The sequence below is a fragment of the Chlamydotis macqueenii genome, chromosome 3, assembly GCF_036417535.1.
Source record: "Chlamydotis macqueenii isolate bChlMac1 chromosome 3, bChlMac1.mat, whole genome shotgun sequence".
In the NCBI taxonomy this organism is placed as follows: domain Eukaryota; kingdom Metazoa; phylum Chordata; class Aves; order Otidiformes; family Otididae; genus Chlamydotis; species Chlamydotis macqueenii.
This window is the reverse complement of record NC_141558.1, coordinates 15,275,653-15,303,395: the sequence shown is the minus strand read 5'-3', so window position 1 is coordinate 15,303,395 and position 27,743 is coordinate 15,275,653. Positions and strand designations below refer to the sequence as shown.

Sequence of the window (27,743 nt, the reverse complement as noted above, 5' to 3'; positions counted from 1 at the left end):
AAAAATATAAACATTAATTAAATGTCTGTTATTCATTTAAAAGAGAAATTGGAAGAAAAATTTCTGCCAATTTATGAAAGATTAGATTATGAAATATTAGATTATGAAATATTAGATGGATATCCTTCCATCCTGAAGTCCTCTCTTTATCCCTAGCATAAGCTCACTGTTGATCCAAAGGAACCATTTCCCCAGTGAGAAGGTAGGTCAGGTTTCGTACACTTTTAGTCCAAGGTCCTTCTTCCGACCACAAGGTCCCTACTGTAGAAGAGCTTTTTAAATTAGGGGCAATTGGTCATTGTGATGTGAAGCAAATTCAAGCAAATGCGTATGATAAAATACCAAACTCAATCAAATACCTTCTGATTAAACAGTCTTCAGAGGGTAACAGCCTTAAGTCACTACTGGACTGAGTTGGATATGAACTGGTGACCTAAAGGTGAAAGGCTTTTAGCCCTTCAACTCCAGGCATTGATTTCTAATTGTCTTGTGAAATCAATCCCATGACATAGATATATTGAGTCACCTTATGGCTGCCCCGACTCCCCTGACCTTTGTCCTCTCTATAATGTATGGAAGAATATTTAATGCAGCTTGTTTATGAAACAGGCTGTCCCCTCTATCAGCTGCTGCCTCAGGACATGGCACCTGAACAGGGCATTCGGAGAAAGAAGGATGATGAAACGTTTGGGTTCTCTGTGTTACTCAGTCTGCTACATAAAGTGCTGTGAGCAAGGTTGGCAGAGCCTGCAATGAGTAATGATTGAACAGCATTTCATTGCACTGGAATTACAAGATCATGCTGTGTTCTACCTGTGATGGCAGGGCTGAGTGGTATTAACGAAGCAACGGCTGTTGTCAAAGAGAGCGTTGGTCAGAATGAACGGGATGAAAAAAAGTGTTGGCAGGAGCTTGCAAGAAAGGACTCTTAGTCTGACTCAGAGAGCTGGGGAAGCTTGAGGTGAAAGATGATAGCTTGGCTTAAAAGGAATATTAAAAAATAAACTTCTAAAACGTTCTCCAAGGACTTTTCAAAATAAGTGGACAGCTTAGATCTGTTTAATCCTTACTAGGCCTTACCTGGGCACTATACACAGTGTACACTAATTTTCCAGTAGACCTCACAGAGTTAAAAATAGATGGTTATAAAATAAAAGGTTATTTCAGGTAGAAGTTATTGCTAAATCTGGTTTAGGCAGGCTGTGATTTACAAAAGTTACCAATACTGTCTAATATGAAGTCCACATGAAAAGATTTTATGTCCACTCACCAACTTCTGTTGAACAGATATTTCTACCTGTGGCTTTGGCAAGCTGCTGGACACTCCCAGCAAAATGATAAAACTTAAAAACGGGTCAGGTTTTTGCTTTTGCTTTTGAAAATGGTCTCCTCATGCTTGTCTTTCTTTGAAAACATATAAGGGCTTATAAGTGGCAACCAGGCAAAAATTGCAGTGCTGCTGGTCATGCTCAATGTGCTGCCAAATGTATGGAAAGTTTTCATTTATTAGCAGAAACACTTTTCATTATTTCTTAATCTGCATAAAATGCATGCAAACTCTACAGCTTCTGCCACATCCGTTCTAATTTTGTTTCCTTTTGTTGTTGCTTTTATTGCAGCTACTGAAGGCTCTGTGATGTTAGACAGATGCTTTTGTACTGACTGATATACCACAGAGGATTCTGCAGAGTCATGACTTGTCTTGATTTTATGAGTCATAATGACCTTTATCATCCTACTGACCAGGATCAGAGAGATAATAGGCAGCTTTCAATAGTTGTTAGCCACTTGTTCCCTTGGATACCAGACCAATTTCCACATGAACTTAGGTTTTTAATAAATTCTTCTGAGCCATTTGAAAACTAGTGAAAGTGCTCGGTTTCTAAACCAAGCAACAGGTGTTTACAAAGCATTACATTTCAGTGCTTGTATTTTACAGAAGGAAAAAGGTATCGACTATTAATTTGAAAACTTACTTTGTTTGAAATATGTTACTGAAATAATAATTTTCATAAATAGCTCTTAATTTTATCTACCATATTACTGATCCTTTACTCCAGTTGTTTAATTCCAATGTTATTGTCCATATGTTATGTGAAATATATTTCCTTTATTTTTGCCAACTTCCAAGGGTAAAGACACCCTTGCCATTTCCATTCCTGTAATAACACTTAAAAATCTTCATTAGGTATGATTAAAATAAAAGAAAACTTCATGCTTCAGGTCATGTGTAGGGAACAGAGAGAAAGTTTCCATAGGGAAATTGCGCGCTATAGGTTTTCTTTGTAGATAATAACTATTTTCAGACAGTTGCTTTGGTCTGATGCGAGGTGAAAATTTCTTAGGAAATACTTTGGAAAATGGACAAAAAATGTTGTTTAAGAATCAAAAGGCAGATGATAGTCAGATGTGCAAGGAATGCCGTTTATTTATGGTGATGATGACATCACCATCATGAGCCCCTCATTGCGCCTCAAACTGTGTATCTCAGGATGAGAGGAAATGGCAGTATCCCTGGAAATGCCCCATCAAGCCTTAGTACCATAAGCTTCTTTACGTGCAAGGACTGTGTCTCTGTCATGTCTATAAAGTTGTTTCTGTAATCATAAATAGTTTAAACTGCTGTGAAGTGCTAACACAGTCCAGTCATAATTTGAGAAAGTGACTTTAAATTAATAGCCCGGGAAGGCTTTAGTATTTTTCCCTCTCTAAAAAAGTATCTGTAGTAGGAACTTGGTACTTAAATATACTTAGGTCTAATTAAATATAGTAGATTAAATGTACCTTATTTCTTGAGACTTAATTGCATGTTTAATTTCAATGAAAGCTGAAACAGAAATGGAGCATATACTTTCTGTGGTGTTGAGTAGGGCTGGGGTTAAGCATGTGATTCAGTCCTCTTCAGTCAGAAACTTCTTGGTTTAATATTTCACAGGTAAGTAATAAATAGGAATTGTGATCTTTTTCTGGTGGGAGAAAATGCAAAATATGGCCTATTTTAATTGTTCTGTAAACGTGGGGCTCTGTTTTTGCAATCTGGTAGCCAAAATGCAATACAGTGGACTTATGTAATATTTTTTGGAGGAAAATGTTAATAAAAAGTTCACTTTGTGAAAAAAAAAAATAAATACAGCTTTTCTACCGGGAAGAGTCGTGTTTGGATATTATTAATAGTGACCCACCTATCTCACTGGATTATATGTATTGTTTATTTTATCAGGCTTCTCTGGCAATTGTGTTGGCTGTGGCAAGAAGGGTTTCTGCTACTTTACAGAGTTCTCAAATCACATTAATCTTAAACTGACCACTCAGCCCAAGAAGCAGAAACACTTAAAGTATTATCTGGTCAGGAATGCACAGGGAGCTCTGACCAAAGGATCTGTAATCTGCTGGAAAGGGGCAGGTAAGATAATGAAGCTGTCTTCCTCGAGCTCTGGTTTTCATCATCCAAGCTTAGCTATCACAGGGACTGGCGTCTGTGTAAAACCTAAGACAGATCAGTTGAAAGAAAGACTCTTTAAAGCTAGGTGATTACTAGAGCAGCTGTAAAAAGCAATTGACTGACCTAATATGAGGATGGCATGTCTGAAGACATCACTTCCTCCCTTCCAAGTGCCGTAGCCTGTAAGTAATTCATGTGTGAAATTATCAAATCAAATATGCAGAGAAAAAGCAAATGCCACTGTTGTCAGGGGATAAGAAGTTTTTTTTTTTTTTTTTTTTTTTTTTGTTAAGAGTTCAGAGGCCGGCAGTCTTCATCCAGCACCTGCTCAAGCACATTGTTCCAACTGCCAGAAAGTTCGGGCCTCTCTGGAAGCACCTCCAGTGAGCCCCTCCCAGCCGCAAACCCGAGTGCTCCAGCTGGGACTCAGCAAACAGGTACTGCTCAGAAAGAAAACATGCTGGGTTACCACCTACTCTTACTCTTCTATGCATGCATACTTGTGGGAACAGAAAAACAAACAAGTAAGGACACTACCACATAAAATAAAACAAATTGAATAGATTTAGAGATATATTACAAATAAAGAAAACAATCATACTTAGAAGGCTTCTTGCTGTCCATTTTCCCCCTTGAGTTTATGTATAAAAGATTAGCAAATAATAAAATAGGTGTTCTGCAGCTTGCTCATAGCTAAGACAAACCAAACATTTTAAAAAGCCATTATTTTTAAAGTTACTGAGAATAGGTATTACATTCCTCCAGCTGTTGCTTGTCTGGTCACAGATGACAAATGTTACAGGAACCAGTGTCGTTTCGGCTTTTTCTTCTGATCCAGTCTATTTTATATTATGACCAGAATCCTTTTTACTGCAGGCATTATCATAGAATCATACAATCACAGAATGGTTTGGGTTGGAAGGGACCTTTAAAGGTCATCTAGTCCAACCCTCCTGCAAGGAGCACGGACATCTTCATCAGCTTTCGAGCTTCTGAGTTTTTTTTCTGCTGAGGAAGATGGCTTGAATATAAAAAAACAAACTATTGATCAGTATCTGTAACTTTTTTTTTTTTGTATTAAAAGTTCTTTCTGAAACATTTACTTTTCCATTACCTTGACATAAATGAAAGGATAACAGAGGCTGGAGCGATGTCTCTGAGCTTCTTCATAATGAAAACAGCCCTTTAGTATTTTGTGACTGTTACAGAGATTCAGACAGGAGAGCTGAGGCACATCTGTTGGTGATTATACTCTCTCTGTGAGACAGGAGGCTGTTAAATAGTTGTGATCTGGAATACTGGTACCCCTCCAGAACAAATAATTAATCCCTTTATAATAGCAAATTGTGTCAGAGGTTACATATCTATAAAAGCTACATTAATAACAAGCATATTAGGCTTGAGAAAACTTCTCTTTTTGATGCAGCATAGTTAAAAAGAAGCTTGGAAAGAATGACAAATTGGAATGGAGGCTTAGGAGATTTTTGGTAAATTTTAAACAGAATTAGCTCACTCTTTTAGCTGGATCTTGATTAAACTTCATGTAAGAGCTAGGGTCCACCTGCAAAGAAGCTAAAGGATCTGACATATGTATTTAATTGCAGAATAAGATTTTACCCAGGCACTTAATCTGGTATGAGATCAGAAGTGGGCTTGATTTATTCAGCGTTGCATTCACTCTGAGCAGATCCTGATGGCTCTGTTAAAGTATCAAATGATCAGTTTAATATATCAACTGGTGATCTTGACCTAGAAATGTTTAATGTAAATACTTTCTTTTTTTTTCTTGCCAGCTGTAGCCGTAGATCACATCCCTTCCACAGCAGCCTTCAGCTCAGCAGTTTATAATGGCAAGGAATCACCTAAACAACAGTTAGTGAAAAATAACCTGTCTGCTCTGACAAGACCTTCGGTGTTAGGTATTTGTATCGATTTGTTGTTTAATAACCTTAAACTCTGTATTCCATGGGTATAATAGAAATTACTATTCTCTTTCAAGCTCTTTCTGACCATAACACTTTTTTTCTATGTTAATTTTCAGAAAAAAAAAACAAACAAACTATGTATTTTCAGCCATAGCTTTGTTGCAGTTCAGATTATTAACTGGAAGTTTTTAATTATATTTACAGTTTATTCATTTGATGGAAGTACAGACTAGATTCTGAATTCAGGTTCTTAAAGAATGTGTCACTTTGCACCAATCTCACCAACAGGTTTTGTGAAGGGAATTATGAGTAATCGTTCATAAGATAATTCATATGTTGCAGTTCACCTTGGGCTGGAGCACTAGACGTTGACAACTGGCTCCAAATTAAAGAAAGTAACCTCACTGCACCATTATCATCATGATAGGTGTTAATTGTGTTCTGTCACAAACTGTATTTTGTGTCACTGGCTTGCTTAAGCAAGGAAGTTAGTCTTCACTATGGCTAGAAACATGCTATAGCTCTATTTTGCAATAAGTCTTCCCAAGTTTCCCTACTGGCATCACAGGCAAATTCATTTTCTCTGCACATTCAGATTCTTGATGTCTTTCCTCCATGCAACAACATATTCTTGCCAATTCATTTCAGATGGATTACTTTCACATATCCACATATGAAAGGGTTCTTCAGGAAAGAGTACGGCATTTTCAAATAAAAAGATATTTATATTGCACTATCTGTCGTGTGACTTCGGTCACATCTTGCCAGGGAACGAAATGAAAGACTGAGTAGCATAAATGGCTAACTACTGCCCTCACGTGGTAAAAGTTTAAAGGACAAAGTCATAATTGAAAACCTGTACATAAGGTTTACTTTTCAAGTGAAAACTTATTCTAGATCTGAAGACTTTAGGTTTATTTTTATTTTTAATATATTTTGCAAAATTTAAACCTCCTTTTTATATAAGATTCTTATTCGGTCTTGGATTTTATGTGAGACTAACCATTCTGCCAGGAGATAACAGCCTTGTCAGTGTGAAGTAGTGTTATGACCTCTGCATAGTCATGTCCAGAAATAGAAACGGCTCAATTCTGCAAGATGCTGAGCAATTCCTGGAGGACCATTGACTCTCAATAATTAGAAATACCAGATGTTCGTGGAAGCTCATCATCCTAGGAGTTTGCAGGAGCGCACATTGAAGTTCAAGAAATTAATGAAAGGAAATTAATGAATTAATCATCAGGAGCTCCTAGAAAAACAGTGAGAAAGTTATGTTTTTACAGACAAAGGTGTTGGAGCTACATGTCGATAACAGGAAAGTGCAGAAGCGATTTGCTAGGAGTTAATATGGAATGAAATAAAACCAAAGATGGTAAACAGCAAGAAGTGGCAAAAATCCTGCAAATAGGAAAATTGTTGAAAAGAAATCAGATCTTTATTAATATTACCTTGAAGCCCTTGAGAATTTTATTTTGCAATAAGTTACATAAAACACTGTGTCATGTTCTGAATAAAAGGAGCAAAATGCCCACAATTTTGACTTCAAAATATTAACACTTATAAGCATTCCTAGAACATCTCATTCTTAGTACAAAGTAAACATTGGTATAAAATAAGTGGAGTCTACCTAGATAATTAAAAGTTCTCTGCACCAGCAAGTTCCCAGAAATTTAAGCAGGACATAGCAAAGTAAAATAAAAACCATAAAAAATCATTATACTCATGGAGTTGACCCTATCTACCACAGTACTTAATACACACATTCAATCTATCAAAATATATTGAATTATGATGCACAAAAATCAATACATTTTATTCTAATACTTTTCTGAAATATTACTGTTATTCAGGCACTTTAACAAATTCAGGGCCTCCAAAAAAGCGCCATAAAGGGTGGTCACCAGAATCTCCATCATCTACTGAAACTTGGAACTTGCAACTCAACCCACAGATTCCAAACAGAATTAAAAATGGTAAGTTGTACCCAAGGTAATGATAATGTTCATTTCATAATTCAGAAAATAATAGAGGAAAGGAGGCAATATTTTAAAGATGCACGCAGATTCGCCTTGGAGTTTTGAAAGGTGTTTGATACCTACATGCTCACTTACGTTTAGGTGCTTCATTTCCATTTATTTCTTTTTGAGGCCGTGAGCTTAACTCTCATTAGGATCCAGTCAACAAGTCATTATTAATAAACCCCCACAGGTGCCTGTGTCCATCTTTAGACACTGAAACACCTTTTTGATACTAAAATTAGTGTCGTAAGTCAGGTCAAGGTACCATCCATTGTTTCATTTATTTGTCACAATGTTCTTGGCACTTGGATTTTATAGTCTAGATACAGACTAGAGTGAATGAGGTGAAATAAACCCGCATTCCCCAAAATGATTTATTTTAATGTGCTAATGTTTAAATTAAAATTACCAAACAGAAGTTATGATTGAGTAAACATTGAATCTTAATTTTTTTTTTTTTTTTGCTATAGCAAGAAAACCTATTTAGAATCAGTGAAAGTAAATATACTTGTGTACTGAATACACAAGTCATAACTTTTTGTGCATTGATATCACATAAGTTTCTGTATTTTTGCATTCGTACCTGGAACTGTTTGTTTATAAACATTTCAAAATCTTTAGATGCATGTGTGATGTTCAAGGTCACAACAAAATAATTAGTTCTCCAAGAAAATTAGCATAATAGTATGGGTTGTAGTAGCAGCTTATGAAATGTGTGATGTAACCATAAAAAGCATTTAACACTGATATTAAATGTGGGTATGAGATGATGTTGAATTACTTTTATTTGAGGAAATCATTATTAGATTGGACTCCAGTAATAATATGTCTAAAATCTTAGATGGAGGAAGCCTATCGTCTTTACCACATTCTGCTTTGGTGGGACCAGCCTCATCTCCGATGGTGGGCTCAGGAGAACCGGTCTCAGTTCCTGAAAATTTACTGAAAATCTGTAAAGCAAAGCCAGTTATCTTTAAAGGTAAAAACCCCAAGCCCCCAACAAGACCTTATGTCTTTTTTGTAAGAGATGTAAAGATACGTCCTACTGCTAAACACTGTTAAACCTGTCAATTTAAAAAGGTTTACTAGTGAAACTCTTTAATACATACATGGGAAATTATGAAATTAATGTGATGTGTACGAATATTGTTTATTTTGTAGGTCATGGAAACTTCCCATATCTTTGTGGGAACATTAATGATGTGATAGTGAGTCCTTTGTTGTACACCTGTTACAGAAATTCACAGTCTTTATCTAGAGCATATGAACAATACAGCGCCTCCACAATACAGCCTATTTCAGAGGAAATGCAGCTCTTACTGACTGTCTACTACCTTGTTCAACTAGGTAAGATAATTTACATCCAGATAGACTGCAATGAATATGTTACATGCCGGCAAATGAGAAAGGGAATATCAGGGCAGGACAGTACTTTATATCAGTCTTAGGACATGTGATATTAAACAATTTAATTTGTGGTAATGAAACAAAGCTACATAATTAGTTCTTGAAGACCGGACAGATTTAAATATAATCATCCAAAGTTCATACTATAATCTGCGACCTCAGCAACTAAAAATTAAAAAATGAAAAGAGCTGTAATTCAGTGCTCTTGCATATAGTCTGAGGTTTAGAATTAGGATTATGCTGAGATAGGCAGCATTCAACCTCTTAAATATTTCTAATTACTGATACTCAGATTCCAATTAGGGCAGCTTTACTTGAGTATCACAAAGGCACTTCAAAATGAAAAATTTTATTCACATCTGCTAAAGGCAATAGACTCATGCATGCATAAATCTGAAACATTATAATCTCTACAAAAGCACATATTTTGAAAAAAAAAATGGTTTTAAGTCAACAATTTTGTTAATTGTTTAATAATAATATGTTCCTTTTAATTTTTTTTAGCCTCAGACCAGGTGCCTTTGATTGAGGATTTGGAACAAATATTCATGCGTTCATGGCGGGAATCACACCTGTCTGAAATCCGTCAGTACCAACAGGCTGTTCCACAGACCTTTCCTCAAGTGCCCAGCCAGATCGCACCGGTGACTTCAGCCCAGCTCCCCTGGCTGGCAGGCCTCGCAGCCAGCTCCTGTAATGATAGTGTGCATATCATTGAGTGCAGCTACTCTCTGGCTGAAGGGCTTTCAGAAATGTTTAAACTGCTCATTGAAGGAAAACTAATAAAGACAAACTATGTGGTGATCATATGTGCCAGTAGAAATCGAGCCATTGATTCCTGCATTGTGATAACAGGTGAGATCCTAAGGATGTGCCTCCAGGCAAAAGAGAGTAATTCAATGCTCTGAGGAGTTTGGTTGGAGTTTCAATAAGCTGCTCCACAATGCAGAGCTCTGACCAACAAATAACGGGTTTTGATGAACCCAGGTTGATGCTGCACAGTTAAGTCTTTCCCCAGCAAATCACATTATGCCTGTGTTACCCGTTTTCTCACCAGGGCGCTCCAGCCAACACTACCACAAACAAATGCTGGTGAGTTACAGCACATGTCGTGCATAAAGCTCTCCTGCTCTGTGTGACTGGGATATTACTGCAAGCAGAGGACCAAACATTTTCTTAGCTTCTAAAAGACGGTCTTTGAATGTCATTCCCTTTGACAACCTGTTGAGGGCTATGCTGATAATTAAATAAATTATTTGAATAGCCATTCAATGATTCATTATGCATGTAAGATAACTGACAATTCCTTTAACTATTTAGATGCTCTTTTTATATACTGCATCAACAAATATTTCCTAAAAAGGGAAAGAAACACAAAGAATTATAAAAAGTGAATCTAACTTACAGGTGTCTGGTGCTTACATGTATAGGAGAGAGAAAAGACTAATCTCTGCCATTTTTGTGTGTGTGGTATCCATTTAGCTGAGTAGTATTTTTATTACGGCTTAGAACATTTTTACTTCAATTTGAAGTGCTTTCAAAATTACTTTTTTTTTGTCTTTTAGGAAAGTATCAGGCAAGAGTTCTGTCTGAGAGCATGCTCACTCCTTCAGACTACCAAAAAGAAGTTAACTATCAGCTGGTCACAGGGAAAGTGGAAACTCTGGGGTCCTTCTTTAGCACACTCTGCCCAGGTACCTAAGAGGTTATAAAGAAGCATGTTTCCAGGTCCCTGAAACTTTTAAGTCAGAGAAAATAGCTGTGCTCAGTACCTTTCGAGAAGTAAGACATTGTTAGTAATATATAAAAAATGTTATGAAAGTACGTTTGAATTGAAATTCTTCCTTAAAGTGTGAGTTTCTAAAATCCCTCAGTTTCATAAAAATATGCCAGCAAATACCTACACACATTATTCTTAGCTGTGCAAATCCATCCATATATTATGCAAGTCCATCCATATGGGTGTATAAATTCTTTTTCCCGAAGCACAGAATTTGTTTAGACCATGATAGAACAGAGTTATTTTATCAAAGGAAGGATTTGTCCTTTCAGCTTGCCGTGCTGTGAACCTGATCATGATGCATGGGAAAGAGAGGAAAATTGCAGAGAGCCAAGGCTACTGGATTGTTTTTCAAATGAGTGTGCTGAGGATCACTACAGGCAGGATTATCTGGGGATAGATCCAGCCACATGGAAAGTTAAACTGTATCACACAACTCAAGCAAATGTAGCATATTTGTCAGTGTTAATGGGATGTCACAGTCCCCTTTGCATTCACGTCATGTCAGTAAATCTGTATTAGGTCACAAGAATCCTTCTGGATGTGTTGTGATATTTTGAGTGCTCCGTCAAGAGGAACTCCTTTTCATCAAACCATCATGTAGTTACATTAGTGTTTCTGCTCTTAATATCTTCAAAGTATGGTTCTCAAAATCACTTTTGCTATTGCTGTTGTTTGAGCAGAACAAGTAAATGAGCATCCTAAAAACGGTTGTCACCTATATCCACTGGATTGCACTTCACAGGGCAGACCCTGCCTTTCTGAGCTCAGCGCAGACATGTTCAAACATCTTTTCAACTGCTGGGAAAATACTAAATACTCAGGACAGGCATACTGTATTCTCTGCATGGCTTTCATCTGTAAGCAGGGCCCCTGCTGAATAGAATAGGATATATTTACAGATATGCATAGGTCAATAAAACATATCTTGCTTGCTTCAGCATTGCATGTAGCAATTTCAGCTTAATAGGGAATTATTTTTCTTTCTGTCTCTCAAAAATGTTAAAGATTTAAAAATATTTATCAGATTTTCCAAAGCTTCTTGTAATCCTTATTAGAGAACAGTATAGCTCTGTGGTCTGAACATAAACTAAGCCAGTTTCATGCCTTTGTTGCTGCTGATTTGTGCCAGGCCTTGAGGCCTGTTTTCTACCATCCTCCATAAATGTCCTAGCCACTGCTCTGCAGAGTTGGTCTGTCACTCGCTGACCTGATTTGTATTTTATTAGTGATATGCTGTAAAAACAGATGCAGTAGAAAATAAAAAGAGGGTTCCTGTATACAACAGCCAATAAGCCAAATCAAAATCAGTATGAAATGCAGCTCTTATTAACATTGATGTTTATTCCACTATCCCTTCAATTTGATAGAGGGTGACATTGATCTTCTGCTGGAGAAATTTTATCAGGAAAACCAAGGGCACATTTCTTCATCACTTTCTGCTTCAGTGAATAAACCGACAGCACTGAATGGAACTGGAGCAGCTGCATGTACAAGTAAGTAAGGAGGATTTTCTAAAGAGGTAACAAGAGTAGGGTGCTTGAGACTGGTCTCTAGGTGTGCAGTTAGATCCATCTGAGTGGAGTCCTAGGCTCTCAGCATTAAAGATCCTGAGGAAAACAGCAACTCATGTCTTGGGATATTCAGCTCGCAGACATTTAAGGGACGTATAGGACCAAAATGCCCAAATGCAGAAAGATTTCTTTGCATATTCCATATAGATTTTCATAAACTGGAACTCCTGTTCATAAGCAAAGTACCTTAATGAGTAGATCAGTCATTCTTTGCCGTGCTCTATCATTTTGCTTTGCATTAGGCTTTGGGCATATATCTAAACAGAATTTTGCCTTTTTCCAGGTTATGAGATTGAACGACATCAGATTCGTCCATTCCAGCTAGCAGTGGCTCAGAAGTTGCTGTCTCATATTTGCTCAATTGCTGACTCCAGCACTCAAAATCTTGATTTGGGTTCTTTTGAGAAAATTGATTTCTTGATTTGCGTTCCACCCTCCGAAGTGACTTATCAGCAGACTTTGTGTCATCTCTGGCACTCAGGTGCTCATTAGTTAGCTTTATTTTAAACATACAGGAAATTGTTGAATGCATTTGTATCTGGAAATACTGACATTTGTTCCATTTCTTTAGGTATTTTATTAGAACTTGGATTAGAAAAAGAACATCTTACAAAGCAGAGGGTGGAACAGTATGTTATGAAACTAGATGCAGAAGCCCAGATTAAATTCAAGGTCTTTTTACAAAACTCTATGCAGAATCCACATACACTGTTTGTCCTGATCCATGATCATGCACACTGGGATCTAATGAGGTAAGAAAACTGTAACTTGTTTTCAGATAAACTGTTATTGTTTGCATTAGATCTCAAGATCAGCTTTCTGATTTATCCCTTCCTTCATCTTTGTTTGCATCTTTCTGCTAACTCTTTCTTCCCATGAGCTGAATAAACGTGTTTTCTTTTAAGGTTCTTCATGACTTATTTTTATCCTGCTTATTATATTATGCCTCAGTGGAACATTGCAGCTTTCCTTGCTCACCATTCTTACCGTCTTTCAGGCACAGGTATTGTTTTTTTTTGGCTGGCTGTCATTTGTTCAAGGGAAAGCTTCCTATGAAACTACGCAGACCTCATTATCCTCTGTCAGTGTCCCCTGGGCTGTAAAACATGCATAAGCCCTCCACAGTGAGTAGACAACTAGTGAGCCAAGACTGCTGCTTATCTTTTTAACTGATTGGAAATCTTCCAGTACAATGTTTGTTTTTTTATGTTCAAAATCACTGATTTGTAAGAATTGAAAGCTTCTGTGGCTACAGGTAGACTTCTTGAGGAAGTAGGGAGGTTTCTGTCCAACGTTTACCAAGTTCCTCATCAGCTCACTTGCATAACTCATTGCTTCCCTCACAGAGCCCTGTTTCCTTGGCTTCTCAATAGTCTGCCTGCTGAGAAGTTGGACTGCTTTTTTCTCTCTGGCTCCTGAGGCACTAGGGAGCTTGGAGAACATACTGAATTCCAGAAACACCAACATATTCCAACTTTGGGAGCACTGTAGTGTTTCTGAAACCAAGAACTGCTGTGTTGCTTGTGAATGAAAGGACAAGGTCTTGTCTTTCGCACTGGTTAAGAATGATGATTTTCACCCAAACTTTATTTTTGCATGTGAGGGTTTCCTTTTCAACTCCTCTGTATCTTAGGAACTTACATGACCTATTAGAGCTGTGGCAGCCTTTAAGGCTCATGTAATATTCTTGAGTGGTAGGGAAGTACCTCTATTGCTGCTTAACTCAGACATTTTTTCCTCTTATCTAATGAAGACATGTAAGTGACAAATATTTAAGTGACTATTCTGCACAGCAGGATTCATGCCACCTAAGTCAATTAAATGAGGTGCCTAAAACAGGAGTGTAATTTCCTGGAATTGCCCACATAGACACAACAGAGACATGGGCATCTGTGAGGGCTGACCTAGGTCATGGGTGGACACAACGATTTCTGGAGTTACTTATCTCTCTCTGCAAGATGGAGCTTGCAGTGACTAGGCTTGTAAGTTAGTCACTGCAGGTAAATGCTGAAAATTAAATAGCATGAATTTGGACTGAAGTTTTACACTGGAGCAAGGAATTGGCTGTAAGTGTTCCATGATACTGACATTTGCCCTAACAATAGTTATTCTTTCCTTTGATAATAGCTCTGCCACAAGTAGTTTCCCTCTGCTTTTCTGTCATACTGACTCACTGTCTGTCATTTTCTATCTTGATTTTTGTAGGCATGAGTTATATTTTCTTAAAAGCAACACTAACAATCTGGCCAAAGTTACTATTGTGTGTCTGTTGATAACTTCCAAAACACCAGCTTCCTTTCATCCTTCGTCTCTCATATTCTGGTAGCTGTAAGGGACTGGTAATTTGCTAGCTAGGGAGCTTATCAGACTTACAGAAATGTTCAACTGCAGTGAAATAATTTGCATTTCTTTTCCCATCCTTCTATGGCACAAAAGCAAGGTAAAGAATAGAGTCCTAAGTTCCATGTAGGTGTTTAACTTCGATTTCACATCCAGATTAAAGCTATTCCGCTGACACAATTGCTCCCTTGTGCTGATCACTTTGGAGAGTTTTGGGTTTCTTTTTTGCAGTGCTATGCATAGCCTTTATCCTCAAACAGAACTGTCTACAGGACTGGTGGATAGACTGTTGAACTGCAGGGAGGTGAAAGAGGCACCAAATATTGTGACCCTCCATGTGACTTCCTTCCCCTATGCGCTGCAGACACAGCATACTCATATCAGCCCTTACAATGAGATCCACTGGCCTTCTTCATACAGCAATGTAAGATGGATATTTCAAGGTGCTTTTGTGAGCTTTTCATAAGTTATTTTACATTTACATACTTGGTGAAACTGTGGAGGCCCCATGATTTTTGTGAACAAGAGTAAATTTTGCATGGCATCTATTTCGTTGTTCAGTCTGTGGCAAGTTCTTTTTCCCTTTGCTTATCCTGTCATTTCTTGTTTTTTTTTTTTTCTTTATTCTCTTTATATATTCTATAAACTGTAGTAGCTCTGCTAAAAAGTCTTTGAGCTACATAAATGGAAACCATCTAAAAATCTGTTTCTAGTGCATTACTGCATAAATACATGGACATACATGGATTTTCTTCATTTGTGTGCATATTTATTCCATACATAAATGTTCTATTGTATATATGTGGACGGAAATGGGAAGACAGAAACAGAGAAAAATTGAGTCAAACTTCTTTTCTCTCAAAAAAAAAATTATTTTTCCTTCTTTCCTTGTTTTGATATGTCTGAATATATGTATGTTTATTAAAGAACATGATTGTAAATATATCAGATACCAATAATGAATCCATTGTAAATTAATAACTGATAGACTTTACCTTTAAATTTTTATTGCTTCTTTTGTTTTAGGGTGTGGATTTATACCATGAAAACAAGAAATACTTTGGACTGTCAGAATTCATTGAGTCCACTCTCTCTGGACACAGTATTCCATTGCTTCGGTATGACAGCTCTTTTGAAGCAATGGTCATGGCTTTAGGAAAGAGGTACAGTGTACTCATTCATTTAACAGAGGAAATTTAGGAGGTGTGTTCTAAGGACCTGAGTTACTAGCTGTTGGGGGTTTTTTTTTGTCACCATCCCACAAATCAGCTATGTATGCAAGGGCGTTTAACTTGTTATTATTTTCTCCTTCCATCTTTTTTTGTATATATTTGGCTGGTAATCTAATCCGTCTAGGCTGCCTCTTACTATGAACATGCACACTGTTTAGCCCAATTTAGAGTGTGTTCTTGGTTGTGACCAGTAGCCATGTCTATATTATAATAATCTAAAATTGCATCATCATGTAATACCAAATGGGTTATTACTTTTGTCCAATGTTATCACTTGCTGACCCTGGCTGATTCTGATGTACGTAATTTGTATATACTGCACTTGGACCACAAAGAGAAGTAGACATATCATCAGAGCTTGACATACGACACAATTTTCCTTGGTCCCTGTGGAGTGAGTGTAGAATCACTGCAAAAGTTTAGTGACAAGTTATGTGCATACTTGCAGCTGTGGATGAACTCTTTGGGGTCTGTAAGACGAATGAGATGGGACAGGTAGAATCTTGTGTGTTTAGATTGCTGACTGGGAGACTGAGCACATCCACACTTAACTGCTGAGGCTTGCCACAGGGTGTTACGGAGCTCTGATCACACATATCAGGCACTTCTCTGTGCAAGCCGTAGTTCCTCTTTATACTGTGCATCTGGGTTTCATTTCTGTTGCATATCCATGTCTCTCCCTTCCATAGACTGGGAAATGAGACAAGGGGCTTGGGAATTTGGAGTGCTCATTGGGTGATGCCTACATATTCAGTTCCCTTGGAAACAAGAGTGAGTTGATTCATGGCTTCAGTAAGAAAACCACAGAAAAAAAACCCCTAAGAATAACACATCATGAAGAGTACTGTTCTCATTGACAAGTGCATTCATTTTGATTGATGGTATTACTGAGTGCATTAACAAATATTCTCTGATAAATTTTGTATCAGTGGTAAAGTCTTGGTAACTTGAAATGAGGTAACTTTACTGGATACTTGCTTAGTAAATCTTTACCAAGAAATGAAGAGACAACGTAAGTTCCAGTTGTGAAATGGTGTCTTGCAAAGACTATCCAACTGCAATTTGGTGAGATTCTGTTTATAATAGATATGAAGGATTCTGTGCAAGAGAAAATCCTGTATTTGCTGTATTTTGTAAAACATAGCTTTTTCAATTTAGCTTTTAATATTTCACTATTTAATTCACTATCTGTTTCAGGTTCCCCAGATTACACAGTGCAGTTATAAGGACTTTTGTTCTCATACAACACTACTCTGCAGCTATGATGGCAGTGTGTGGTCTTTCTCAGATGAAGAATTACACCTCAGTTGAAACTCTGGAAATCACCCAAAACCTAATCAATTCTTCAAGACAATGTCCTAGTGGTCATGGTCTCATGGTAGTGTTGAGAATTCCATGTACTCCACTGGCTGCAGTGGCATATGAACGTCTCTATAATGTAAGGGAAAGACTAGCCCTTGAAGATAACTTTGAAATAATCTTGGGAAACCCTAATTCTGGAATCACAATAGGGAAGCACTTTGTGGAGCAACTAAAGGTAACTGACACTTACTGGGAAGCTTCATTAGATGGGCGGGTGGGGAGACTTAACTGGTGAGAGTTATGGTTGTGAGCCGAAGTGCAAGTCTTGCTAGTAAAAATAAAAACTACCATAAGGAGCATGACTTTTATCTTTTAGATGTACCATCCATGACTCCTCTACTGTCCTACCTCCGGTTAATATGTCAGTGGAGTATTAACTAATACTGCTGGAACTTGGCTTCCAGCAGCAACTCTCCCAATCTGCTTTTATCTACAGGGATCATGAGCAATAAGAAAAAAAAAAGCCAAATAAAATTGTAACAGTTTTAGCAGAATTTTCTCACAAAGCCATCATAGTGCAAAAAGATTTTAGTCAGTGACGAATTGAGTTATATTATGCTTGTCACCAGCAGGTGGCATGAAGGCACCAAATCAGTGATGCTCGTTATGGGTCCTTGAGCACCCCAGTATTCACAGCTCAGGACTTTATGCTTTTTGGACCATGCATTGGTTTATGGATTAATTTGTATCCTTTGGTTCTAGAGTTTTGAGCCATCTATGTAACAAAAACCTCTGATACTGCCTTACTTTTCATACAATTACCACCATCTGATAACCAAAGCAAAAATGTATTTATATTCTAAGATGGTGTAATATATATATATGGTACACTCTGCACTGTGTCTGACTCAATATATGTTAGACAAAGTCATCTGAGATCCAGGGCCTAATGCTGTTCTCATTCTGCTATAAATTAAGCATAACTTACTCTGAAAAATCAGTGTTAGTTTTGAATCAGATCCTGGTTATCTCCTCTGACATGGGTGATAGTGGTAAATGTTGCGTCGTATTATTGGTCCTACTATGTATTCTGTATCTATAGATCAGTTTTACAGCAAAAAGGACTGATTGGTTGAAGTAAAGCAGGATAGCCTGATACTGAACAGTCAGACAATAGATCTGGTTATCAAACTTCTCATGAAGTTATCAGGAAAATTAACAGCTTTGGGGGAGAGCAGGAGGCTTCAGAGGGTAGCCAGTAAGGACAGTGGCATGTGTGTTGAATGCTTCTAGCTTTCTCCTATTCCTCTAAGGTGAAAAAGTCTCACTCCTAGCTCATTTTCTTCCTTGGACTCAGACATCCATACATTGTCTGCCACAAGAAGCAACCCTCTGTACTCTACTCTCCCCCTAAGCTCCTACTCAGCTTTACTGTCCGTTATACCATATCCACTCTACTTGTCTATGTGCTAGCCTCAGTGCTAGGCAGCTGGGAAGCTGGGAGGCTTTTCAGGCTGGAACATACTGTCCCAATCTCCTCAGAAGGGAGATTGCTACCTGTAATGCTTTAGGAATTGTGCACTCTACTTATGTTGAAATTGGCTCTGTTCTTGGCTTCCCTTGGCGGAACATCCATCCACTGTACAAACTGATTCATATAATGGATGATAAAAACATCTATCTCTGTATTTTCATTTGTGCTATACAGATATGTCCAACCATGTTTCTTACCTTATATAGGTCTGGCAGAAAATTGAAGATGTAGATTGGAGGCCACAGACGTATTTGGAATTGGAAGGTTTGCCTTGTATATTGATATTTAGTGGTATGGATCCACAAGGGGAGTCTTTGCCACGGTAAGAAGATCCAATATTTTTTTCAATGGCAATTTTTTATCCATTGTTTACCAAATGGCTGAAGATTGACTGTGTGATTGCTTGTGGGAGAAGAAAACAGATTTCAGTGTCAAGATGTTTCTTTTCCAATTTTTGGTGGTTTTAATATCACAACTACAAATGCCGTATTACTAATAGTAGCCTCCTGTTTATAGCAAGATATGAATAGCTCAGAAAATATTATGAGAGTTGTCCCAATTTAGAGGAGAGAATAAGGCTATGTTAAAAAAAAAAAGTATAGCTACTTTAGATACCTTAGGGTAGCTGAGACATCTGCATGATGCTGACACACGTGCTACAGGATGTGTGGAGAGATCAGTGCCTTCTCCAGTGGGAGGTGGAAGTCAGATAGGATGCCCTGGGGCCATTAAGATGGCACTAAATGCTTTTGTATGTTCGACTGAATCCCATTCTGTGTGTTAAGCTTAGAACCCAAAGGATTATTCTTTTTCTTACGCTGATGCTAATGTTCAGTGCACTAGATTAACCTGCATAACTGGATTAGAAAAATAAAAGTGTATGCATCACAGTGGTAAACTTATTAAGCACAAAAGATAAACTGTGTTCTATCTCATCTGTAGTTTAAGCAGATCATGAAAAAAATCCCCTTTGGCTGTGTTTGTAAAAAAAAAAATAAGATTACAGTGAGTTTTCATACTAGTCTCTCCTGTTTCTCTCTAGATCACTGAGATACTGTGACCTACGTTTAATAAATTCATCTTCTTTGGTAAGGACAACCTTGGAGCAAGAACTTGGTTTGGCAGCATACTTTGTGAGCTCAGAAATTCACACAGAGAAAGCAGTTGTGAATGATGTGTTAGAAAGTGACGCAGAGAAACTAAGCAGCACTGATAATGAAGATGAAGAAATAGCAACGGAAGGTATTATTAGTAGTGATAATAAAAGAAGCTGTAAAATTATTGAGTTGTATTAGAAAAAGCAGGATTGTATGGATATCTACTTGGTGAGGGTTTCTGGAGTAAGCCTTACTGAGTGAGCTCTGCTCCTCAGTTTTGCTTCATCTCATTTAACCTGTGTTTTCTCACCCTCCCTGCCCAGGGACTGTTGCTACTGTAGCATTTAAATCTCCTGCAGTTCTGCTGCTGCATACAGATAGCAGAACAAGCAGTCAAAAATATTTACCTTAATCAAATATGTACTTTTCACAGAGGAATGAAATAACATGAGGTCATATTTGACTGTCTACAATATGTGTGATGAGTGTGATGAGTACTTCTGTCCTTTTAGTTGAAGTATGCCAAGGTTGTATGTGATCTGAGTCAAATGGGCACTGAAGTTGTTAGGTGTCTAAGTTGTAAGGCTGTTTTCCTGAAGCATGAAGTCCATGAAGTACGATATGCTCCTCCAGAGTCCAATTCAGAACACCTGAGATAGACTTGCAGTCTAAGTTTTCTGCTGGCAGTTCTTACGTATCTGTTTATCATGCTAAAACTGTACAGGAACAAGCATTTTAACTTAGAAGCCTAAGCTATGAACCTCAAGTGAATATCGTTGGTGGCTGTCCAAATATGGATTTTCATCACCAAAAGCTGAGATAAAGATCTGGCCGTAAAGCTGTAATGTATGGAGTAGGAGGTAATTTCGTAACACACTGACAAAATAGAGCTTGTGGCCTGTCAGTTTCCTTGACACTGGAGTAGTGAGGAAAGTAAGACACAGGCAGAAAGAGAAAACATGGTTGAGACATAACTAGGAATTACCAGCTCCTGACTGCAGCATTGATTTATGCTGAGCTGTTGCAGCTCAGCGTAGTTAGAGTAGACCATAGGCTGATCTGGTGTTGTGTGGTAGGAACAGGTACTCTCCACACAGAAAACAGTATTAGAGTGAGGACAAAACTCGCACAAACTCTTGTGTGCTTTTCTCCTACTTTGACAATGTATCTGTGCCTTCTTGCAGGCTTACTTAAATTATATTTTGTTTTTGTTTCCCCCTACTACCATTCATGAAACAGGTTCTACTTCAGAAAAGAGAAGTCCTATGAAAAGAGAAAGATCTCGTTCCCATGACTCTGCATCTTCATCTCTTTCTTCAAAAGCTTCCAGTAAGACCTTAAGATCATCTCTATTAAGTTACTTTCAGGACATAAAAGAGACCTTTTATTCAGCTTATTAGAGAAATAATAAAAGGCATAAATCACTAAGGTTTTGGTAAGGCCTATTTTAAGGGGATCACTAAAGATAACTTTAAAAAAAAACAGAGTTCTCAAATATAAGAAATAAGATCTTTCCTTGCTTTAAAAATAATCATAAGATGGGGTGCAGGCACTTCTCTAATATGTGCCACTCAGGTATGAATCCTAAGCTAGTACTGTGGTGGCTCAGTGTGTTCACTGAAGCTATTGCAATTTCTGAAAAAGAAAACATGCTTCACATTTTTAAAAAATGCTTTGAGAATCTACAGGAGAAAAAAAAATATTCAATCTCATTGGTATTTTTACCTTTTTGCTTTTGCTCTGGAATGTTTACTCATTAAGTTTGCACTGTTTGAAAGCTCTTGGAGGTGGATAATCTTTTAAATCTTTGGTTTCTTTTTAATCTGCAAACTGATGTAGAGAGCATGAGGCAATGTTGAGAACTACTACAGCTCTTTTTTTCTGATATATTTCTTTGCACACTTTTTATGCAGATAGTATTAAAAGGACAGTTGAATATAAATGGGGAATATAAATTGTACCATAACCTCCTAGGAGTCTCAATCTCATGCAGTTTTTTAAAATACATTTTTTTTTTCAGTGACAGTAAATTCTTTTTTTATCTGATTGTAGTTTTTAACATGGTGACACGCGAATTTGGCGCATGATTTATTTTCTAGAGGCACACTGGATGTTACAAAAGGAAAAAAAGCTTGAAAACATTTGGATAAGCTTCATCAACACTTTAATTTTCAAAATGTTTTTTTCTTGTTTAAAGTTGGGCTGCAGATCAATTCCACAGTGTCTATGTGGCCTGCCTGTGGCTCCTTTTTCCTTTTTTTTTTTTTTTTTTCCCCGTGCTCTTGGATACTGGTATTTTGGGGGATGTCAGAGTGGTTTTACTTGAAACTTGGTGATCTTAAAGATCTTTTCCCATGTAAGCGATTCTATGATTCTATACTGCCAGCAATATTTTTGTATTTATTGCTAATGCGCTTTACTAACTACCTTAGATAAGTATGCAGCTAGAGTATATCTTATTTCTAGAGACCAAGAGAAACTACAGACTTTTGTTAGTTCAGAACGTGGGGTTTTCTTTGAGAACCAAGACTTGTTTTCACCATGAGAGGAAAGCTGTTTTTATCTATGGTCAGCTTCAGACAGACATTCCTGTTGCCATGCGGAGACTGATTCCTCAACCGGGTCTCAGTCTACTCTGAAGACTGTGAAGTATTTCCGTCTCCTCTTTGGAGCTCACTAAGCATTAAAGATGCTCAAGAACCTCTTAGAATGATGCCTTAAACTTTCAAGAAATTTTAATAGTTAGAATATATAAGGTTAAAAAAATATAAATTTATATAAAAATGTACTTTCAGAAAATCAGTAATTAGCTGTGGGGTATATCTACATGACATATTCAAGGCAAACATATTCATATTTATATTAGTGAGTTTAGTATGTGCTCTGAGCTAACCAAAAGCTGAATTAATGCATTAATGCATTATGCAGCACCAGAGACTTGAGAGCCAGGTTTTATTAGATCAGACTAAGTGCTGCAGTGATGCAGACACGAGTGTCAGATCAGATCTGGCTCAGAGCTGAGGACTGTTTCTAGATGTCTGTCTGTGTAGACATTTTGGTAGTCTGATGGGGTAATAGCCTGTGAATACTTATTTTCTTACACTCTCTTAAACAATAGTTTCAGTAACTTTATATTTTTCTTGAGTGATGAAAGTATCTGATGAACACCTTAAGTAAGGAATGTATGAGGGACGTGGAGGACAGTACAATCACTGACATCTTTCCAATGCATTTCAGTACTTTAAAAGCCACTTTCTGCATTGAGATGAAGACTCCAAACTAGCCCCATTATGAACTTCCTGTACGAGAAAGGTAAAAGCAAGAACAGGAGTGGGATTGCAACATTTGATGGATACTCTATCTAAATGATTATTTTTTGGTTTTGTTTAACTGTGGCATTGACTAGCAGAGATAGTTGTATTGTGTTGAAATATAAATTTTCTTTTAGTTACAGCATTCTGCAGTGACTCATCTCCTCCTTTAATAGCAGCAGGGGATACAGCAAAATCCCCCCACCAAGCCCCAAGCAACAGTGCTGAAGAAACTATAAATAACTGTGAAAGGCAGAAGCAGAAAGTAGACAAGGGGGCACAAACAACAATCAACAAACACTTGCCAACAGTAACTGAACAGCTGGATATGAAACAAAACATAAAAAGTGCCCAAATTTCCATCACCTCGTCATCCTCCTCACCTTTCTCCTCCTCTTCTTCCTCCTCTGCACCAACTCATAACTCCATCCTACAGACCTCTCAATGCTCCATGACCAAAGCATCAAAACAGCCTCCCATAGTTTTCCTGCCCAAACTGGTTTATGACATTATTACTTCTACGGACAGCAGTGGGCTTCCCAAATCATCTTCCCTCTTGCCTTATCATTCTGTTATGTGGGCAAGTTCTTTTCGTCCTCTTATGAGTAAGATGATGACTTGCACGGAGCAGTCTCTATACTACCGCCAATGGACGGTTCCCAAGCCAATCCATATGGACTACAACAATAGAAACGAGGGCAGAATGGACACCTTTCACCCAAGAAGGCTGCTGTTGAGTGGACCACCACAGGTGTGTAATATGAACAAGGTATTATCATTGATTTTTTTTTGTTTAATTTTATCATAATCTCAGGAAAAAAAGAGATTAATTATTATTATTTGTACCTGAAGGGGGTTTTTGGTGGAGAGTAAGTTGCTTATATTTTATTTCCTAATCCCTTCTAATAAAATAATCTTCCTTTCTTTACTCTTGGCCTGAGTTCAAAGACAATGAAGTTTCAGCAATGTTCATTTTTTTTGTCAGTCTCTCTCCATTAAAATGTTTTAAAAGATAGTTTGCTCAAGAGATAGATTTCACATATAATTTCAGTTTTTTAAAGTTCAATATGCATTTACATTTTAAATAAAGATCAAAGGTCTTCACAAAAACACTTATGATCAATCTGAAGACAGTTGGGAGTTTGTAATTAAGTTATTTTTTTTCTGTTTCCTCCACACAGCAGACAGAAATAGAAGCTGTTGTAAATAACACGTGCAAGAAGGCTAGTTCAACATTAGCAGAGCCATATTTAGAAGATGAGTAATTGACGCAAGAGTTTTTAAATTACTTTGAAAAGATATATGGAAATGGAGATAGTCCTAAGAAGTTCCTTCTCTTATAAATTCTATAACAATGTTTAGCACTTATCTCTGAGCAAGGTATTTCCTAGTTCAATGCACATGTTACATACTAAAGGTAATATTGTACTTCTCATATTCTGCTGAAGTACGAAGCAACAAGATAGGAAGAGACACCATGCCTCTTGAGAGCGTATGTATGTCCTGTGAACCTCAGAAGTCAAAAAGCATAAATCCAAACCAAGACAAAGACCCATGTTTCCAGTTATTGCAACATCAACCCCAAGAATTAATCTCAAGATAGTTATTGATTTCACTTGCCACATGATCCACTCTTCTATGCCCATCCATTGCAAAAGGAAACTACATACTGCTATTTGTTAAATGATTGTATTCCATTCTCCACCCAAATGTGTGGTGCTGTAGAGTAGGAAGAGCATAAATGGACTTTTCATATTGGAACTTCCTGCAAATTCGTAAAGGTACTCGAATGAGCAGTTTTTCACATCCATTCCTTTCATCTAAATTGTCCATGTTTGCCAAAATTTGAGGTATTATGTGATAAATAAACTGAATTTCATACTCAGCTGCAGCATAAAAATGAATACATTCTGGAAGAGAGATGTTGTTCACTTCCATCTCAAAGAAAAACACAGGCTGTGACAAATTTTGTTAGAATTTTATATTCATACATATCAAACCCCACAAAGATACTGTTCCCAATAAATATTCAGATTAGACAATAAGTAAATATTTCTTTGGTATTCCTTTGGTTATGGGTCACAAATGTAAATCTGTGATTCTCAGAAGAGTCATTCAGAGATTCCTGAGAGCATACTACACACCTATTTTGATGCTTCACACACTTGGTACTTGCCATTTAACTAATTATAATTAAAAAGGCAGCTAATTTATTAATCGACTCTGTTCCATGGAATGGTATTCACCACTTTTTACTATCAAATCTATTTTTTTTTCAAATATTGAATAGGACTCTTGTTGACCCTTTGTACCGCAGTGAATTTCAGCATTTATATAACTTCTTTTACTTAAAACTCCATCTCTTTGCCATCTGTCTCCACAATGCAGGTTATTTCCTAGTCTTGCATTGGGTCATACAGTTGGATCAGTTCCTAAAGGACACTCTTCATATGTTTATTCATTTTATATTCCTCAGTTCTTTCTGAAGAATATACCAGAAAATATATTATGTTTCATGCAGAACAAATTCACATGCATCCAATTAGGAGTATCATCTCTTCTTCCTAAGTATCAAAATCTAAGGGTATATATTAATTTCAGTATGTGAAAAAAGATAGTGGCTTTGCTTCCTTTATTATTTTAACCTCCCAAAGTATTAAAAACTCCTGTAAACCAAGCAAAGAGCTGTAAAAGTGTATTGATTGTTTATTGGTTTAACAAGGTATAACAATGCAGTGTTTCTTCTAGAGAATAGTTACAACAAAATATACAGAAAATAGAATTACCCTTCTCTTTTTGGAAAGAAATAATTTTACATCCTGATTACTCACATTTATGTTTGGTAATAATATTTTAGATGGACTTAATGCATGAAGAGACATAAGCAGAAATAAAAACAATTATTAGACAGCACCTATCTGAATGTTAATAACATCTCAGCCAAAGTATAAGACTGCTAGAGTATTATCTTTTCAAAAATTAGGAAGTAGTTGCTTTCTTTATCAGGCAGCAATTACTGTACTAAAATTCAAGTCAGGAAACAACTTGTTGGTTAAAATGAAAAATATTAAATCAACACAGGAAGAAAATTAGGCACAAGGCACATTAGTGAATCAAAATTACAATTCTCACTGTCAAGGTAATTAGTTATAAAGTACACTGACTCTTCTCTCACAGAGACATTTTGCACTCTGGACTCATCAAAATGTTTTGCTAGAAGACTTGATGTATTTTTACAAGGACAATTATGTACATTAGAATGCAATACATGCATTATTTTTACAAGAGTCTTAGGAAATGCAGCAAAAACTGGATAGGTATAGAACAGATCTATATATTTATCTGTAAGTTAGCTCACATCGTTGAAGTTAAGCCATTGGTTAGTGAGTATGAATAAATCTGCACCACCATGAACAACACCTATCATATCTATGACTAGAAATCTAGTCCCTAATGCACCCAAGAAAATGCCTATAAGTAAGCCTAAATTCATTAAAATATTTTTCTTAGAAACATTAGTCTTAAAATTCTGGAAAGTGCAAATCAAGATTTTATACTTTTCTTTTTTTAACTGGATGTTATGACTTAGAACTAGTATTTTCTTTAAGCCTGGAAGCTGCTCATGAGCGTGGCTCAGTCCTATGGTACCACATCCAGGGAATGAAGCAAACATGTCTTAAGACACTTTTCTATTGAAGAAAACTGCTGTCCATATTATTTGATTTTCCTTTATTCCTATTAAAATTTGATTACAGTGGACTTATATACCATTCAGCTGATGTAAAAAAAAATACTAGAGAAATATTTAATATATCTATTGTTAGCTGTGTTTTAGAAGAATGTAGCAAGTGGAAAGAAGGAGAAGAATCAGCACCATTTGACAACTATCTGTGGGCCATCAGCATGTTTTCTATGAATCACCATTGGTTTGCAGACCAGAGTTTGAAAACCACTGCCGTGGTATGTGAAAAAATATCTCACCTGGAAATTAACATAGAAGAGCCTTATGGAATTATTTACCTTTTTGCCATATTTCTCCGAATGTGAAGACTGAAATCAGATGATGCTTTGTAGCAACCTGTAAGAATAATAAAGTACTTCTGGTGGTACTGGTGTCCAGTGTCTGGAACAAGTTAAAAACTGGGAACTCATTACTGCTAGACCTGCTGCAACAGCAGTTTTGATGTCATGTCCATGAATAAGTGTGGAGGCGCATACGTAATTTGTCTGACTGGAATATTTCTCTCTCAGATGCTTAGACAGACAATTTGTTTTCAGCTTCTCTTTGACGTCTATGGCAAGTCCAGTTCAGTGGTCAAGATCTGTGGAGAGCTTCCCACTCCTCTTAGGTAGTGTATGTCTTTAACACAAAAAATATACCTTCATACCTCTTGAATTTTCTGCAGGAAGAATTTGAATTCATATTCCTTCCTCTTGCTCAGCACAGGTACTCTCTTTATGAATGAAGATCTGCAAGGTAAACATATTCTTAGTTTTTTTATGGGCCAAATTATCCTGTGCACTAAGAAAGAAAATAGAAACCAAAATGCTAAATCTTTTCAGGCCTCAAATTCCTTATTCATCATAAGTTTTCACAAGATTTGAGATTTTTATTTCTTAGTCTTCTGAGATTTTCTTCTTCCAAGTGTGGTTCATCAGAATTCTGTCTTCCAAATTCAGATAGATAGAAAAAAATTAGAGTAATACTTCCCTTATTTGTGAATATTGGCCCCCAAGGGCCTTATCTGTTAAGGCACTGGGCACTGCCACGTATTTGAGGA

At 37.0% G+C, this 27,743-nt stretch overlaps 1 protein-coding gene across 3 annotated transcripts in view; it reads left to right on the top strand.

The window, feature by feature from the left end:
* Window positions 1–27,743, top strand: part of GREB1 (growth regulating estrogen receptor binding 1) — a 59,560-nt gene that overhangs the window by 11,074 nt on the left and 20,743 nt on the right. The window contains exons 4-21 of one of the 3 annotated variants that reach the window (XM_086743927.1): window positions 3,221–3,403; window positions 3,736–3,879; window positions 5,236–5,361; window positions 7,218–7,340; window positions 8,227–8,364; window positions 8,547–8,732; window positions 9,297–9,647; window positions 10,358–10,486; window positions 11,943–12,068; window positions 12,430–12,627; window positions 12,718–12,898; window positions 14,718–14,910; window positions 15,513–15,649; window positions 16,916–17,255; window positions 18,761–18,876; window positions 19,597–19,796; window positions 20,891–20,980; window positions 23,106–23,713. In XM_086743927.1, the coding sequence (XP_086600053.1) occupies window positions 3,221–3,403; window positions 3,736–3,879; window positions 5,236–5,361; window positions 7,218–7,340; window positions 8,227–8,364; window positions 8,547–8,732; window positions 9,297–9,647; window positions 10,358–10,486; window positions 11,943–12,068; window positions 12,430–12,627; window positions 12,718–12,898; window positions 14,718–14,910; window positions 15,513–15,649; window positions 16,916–17,255; window positions 18,761–18,876; window positions 19,597–19,796; window positions 20,891–20,980; window positions 23,106–23,713 (3,569 nt within the window). Of the gene's footprint in view, window positions 1–3,220; window positions 3,404–3,735; window positions 3,880–5,235; window positions 5,362–7,217; window positions 7,341–8,226; window positions 8,365–8,546; window positions 8,733–9,296; window positions 9,648–10,357; window positions 10,487–11,942; window positions 12,069–12,429; window positions 12,628–12,717; window positions 12,899–14,717; window positions 14,911–15,512; window positions 15,650–16,915; window positions 17,256–18,760; window positions 18,877–19,596; window positions 19,797–20,890; window positions 20,981–23,099; window positions 23,732–27,743 lie in introns of all 3 variants that reach the window. The other 2 variants (XM_010128263.2, XM_086743925.1) reach the window with 2 other exon arrangements.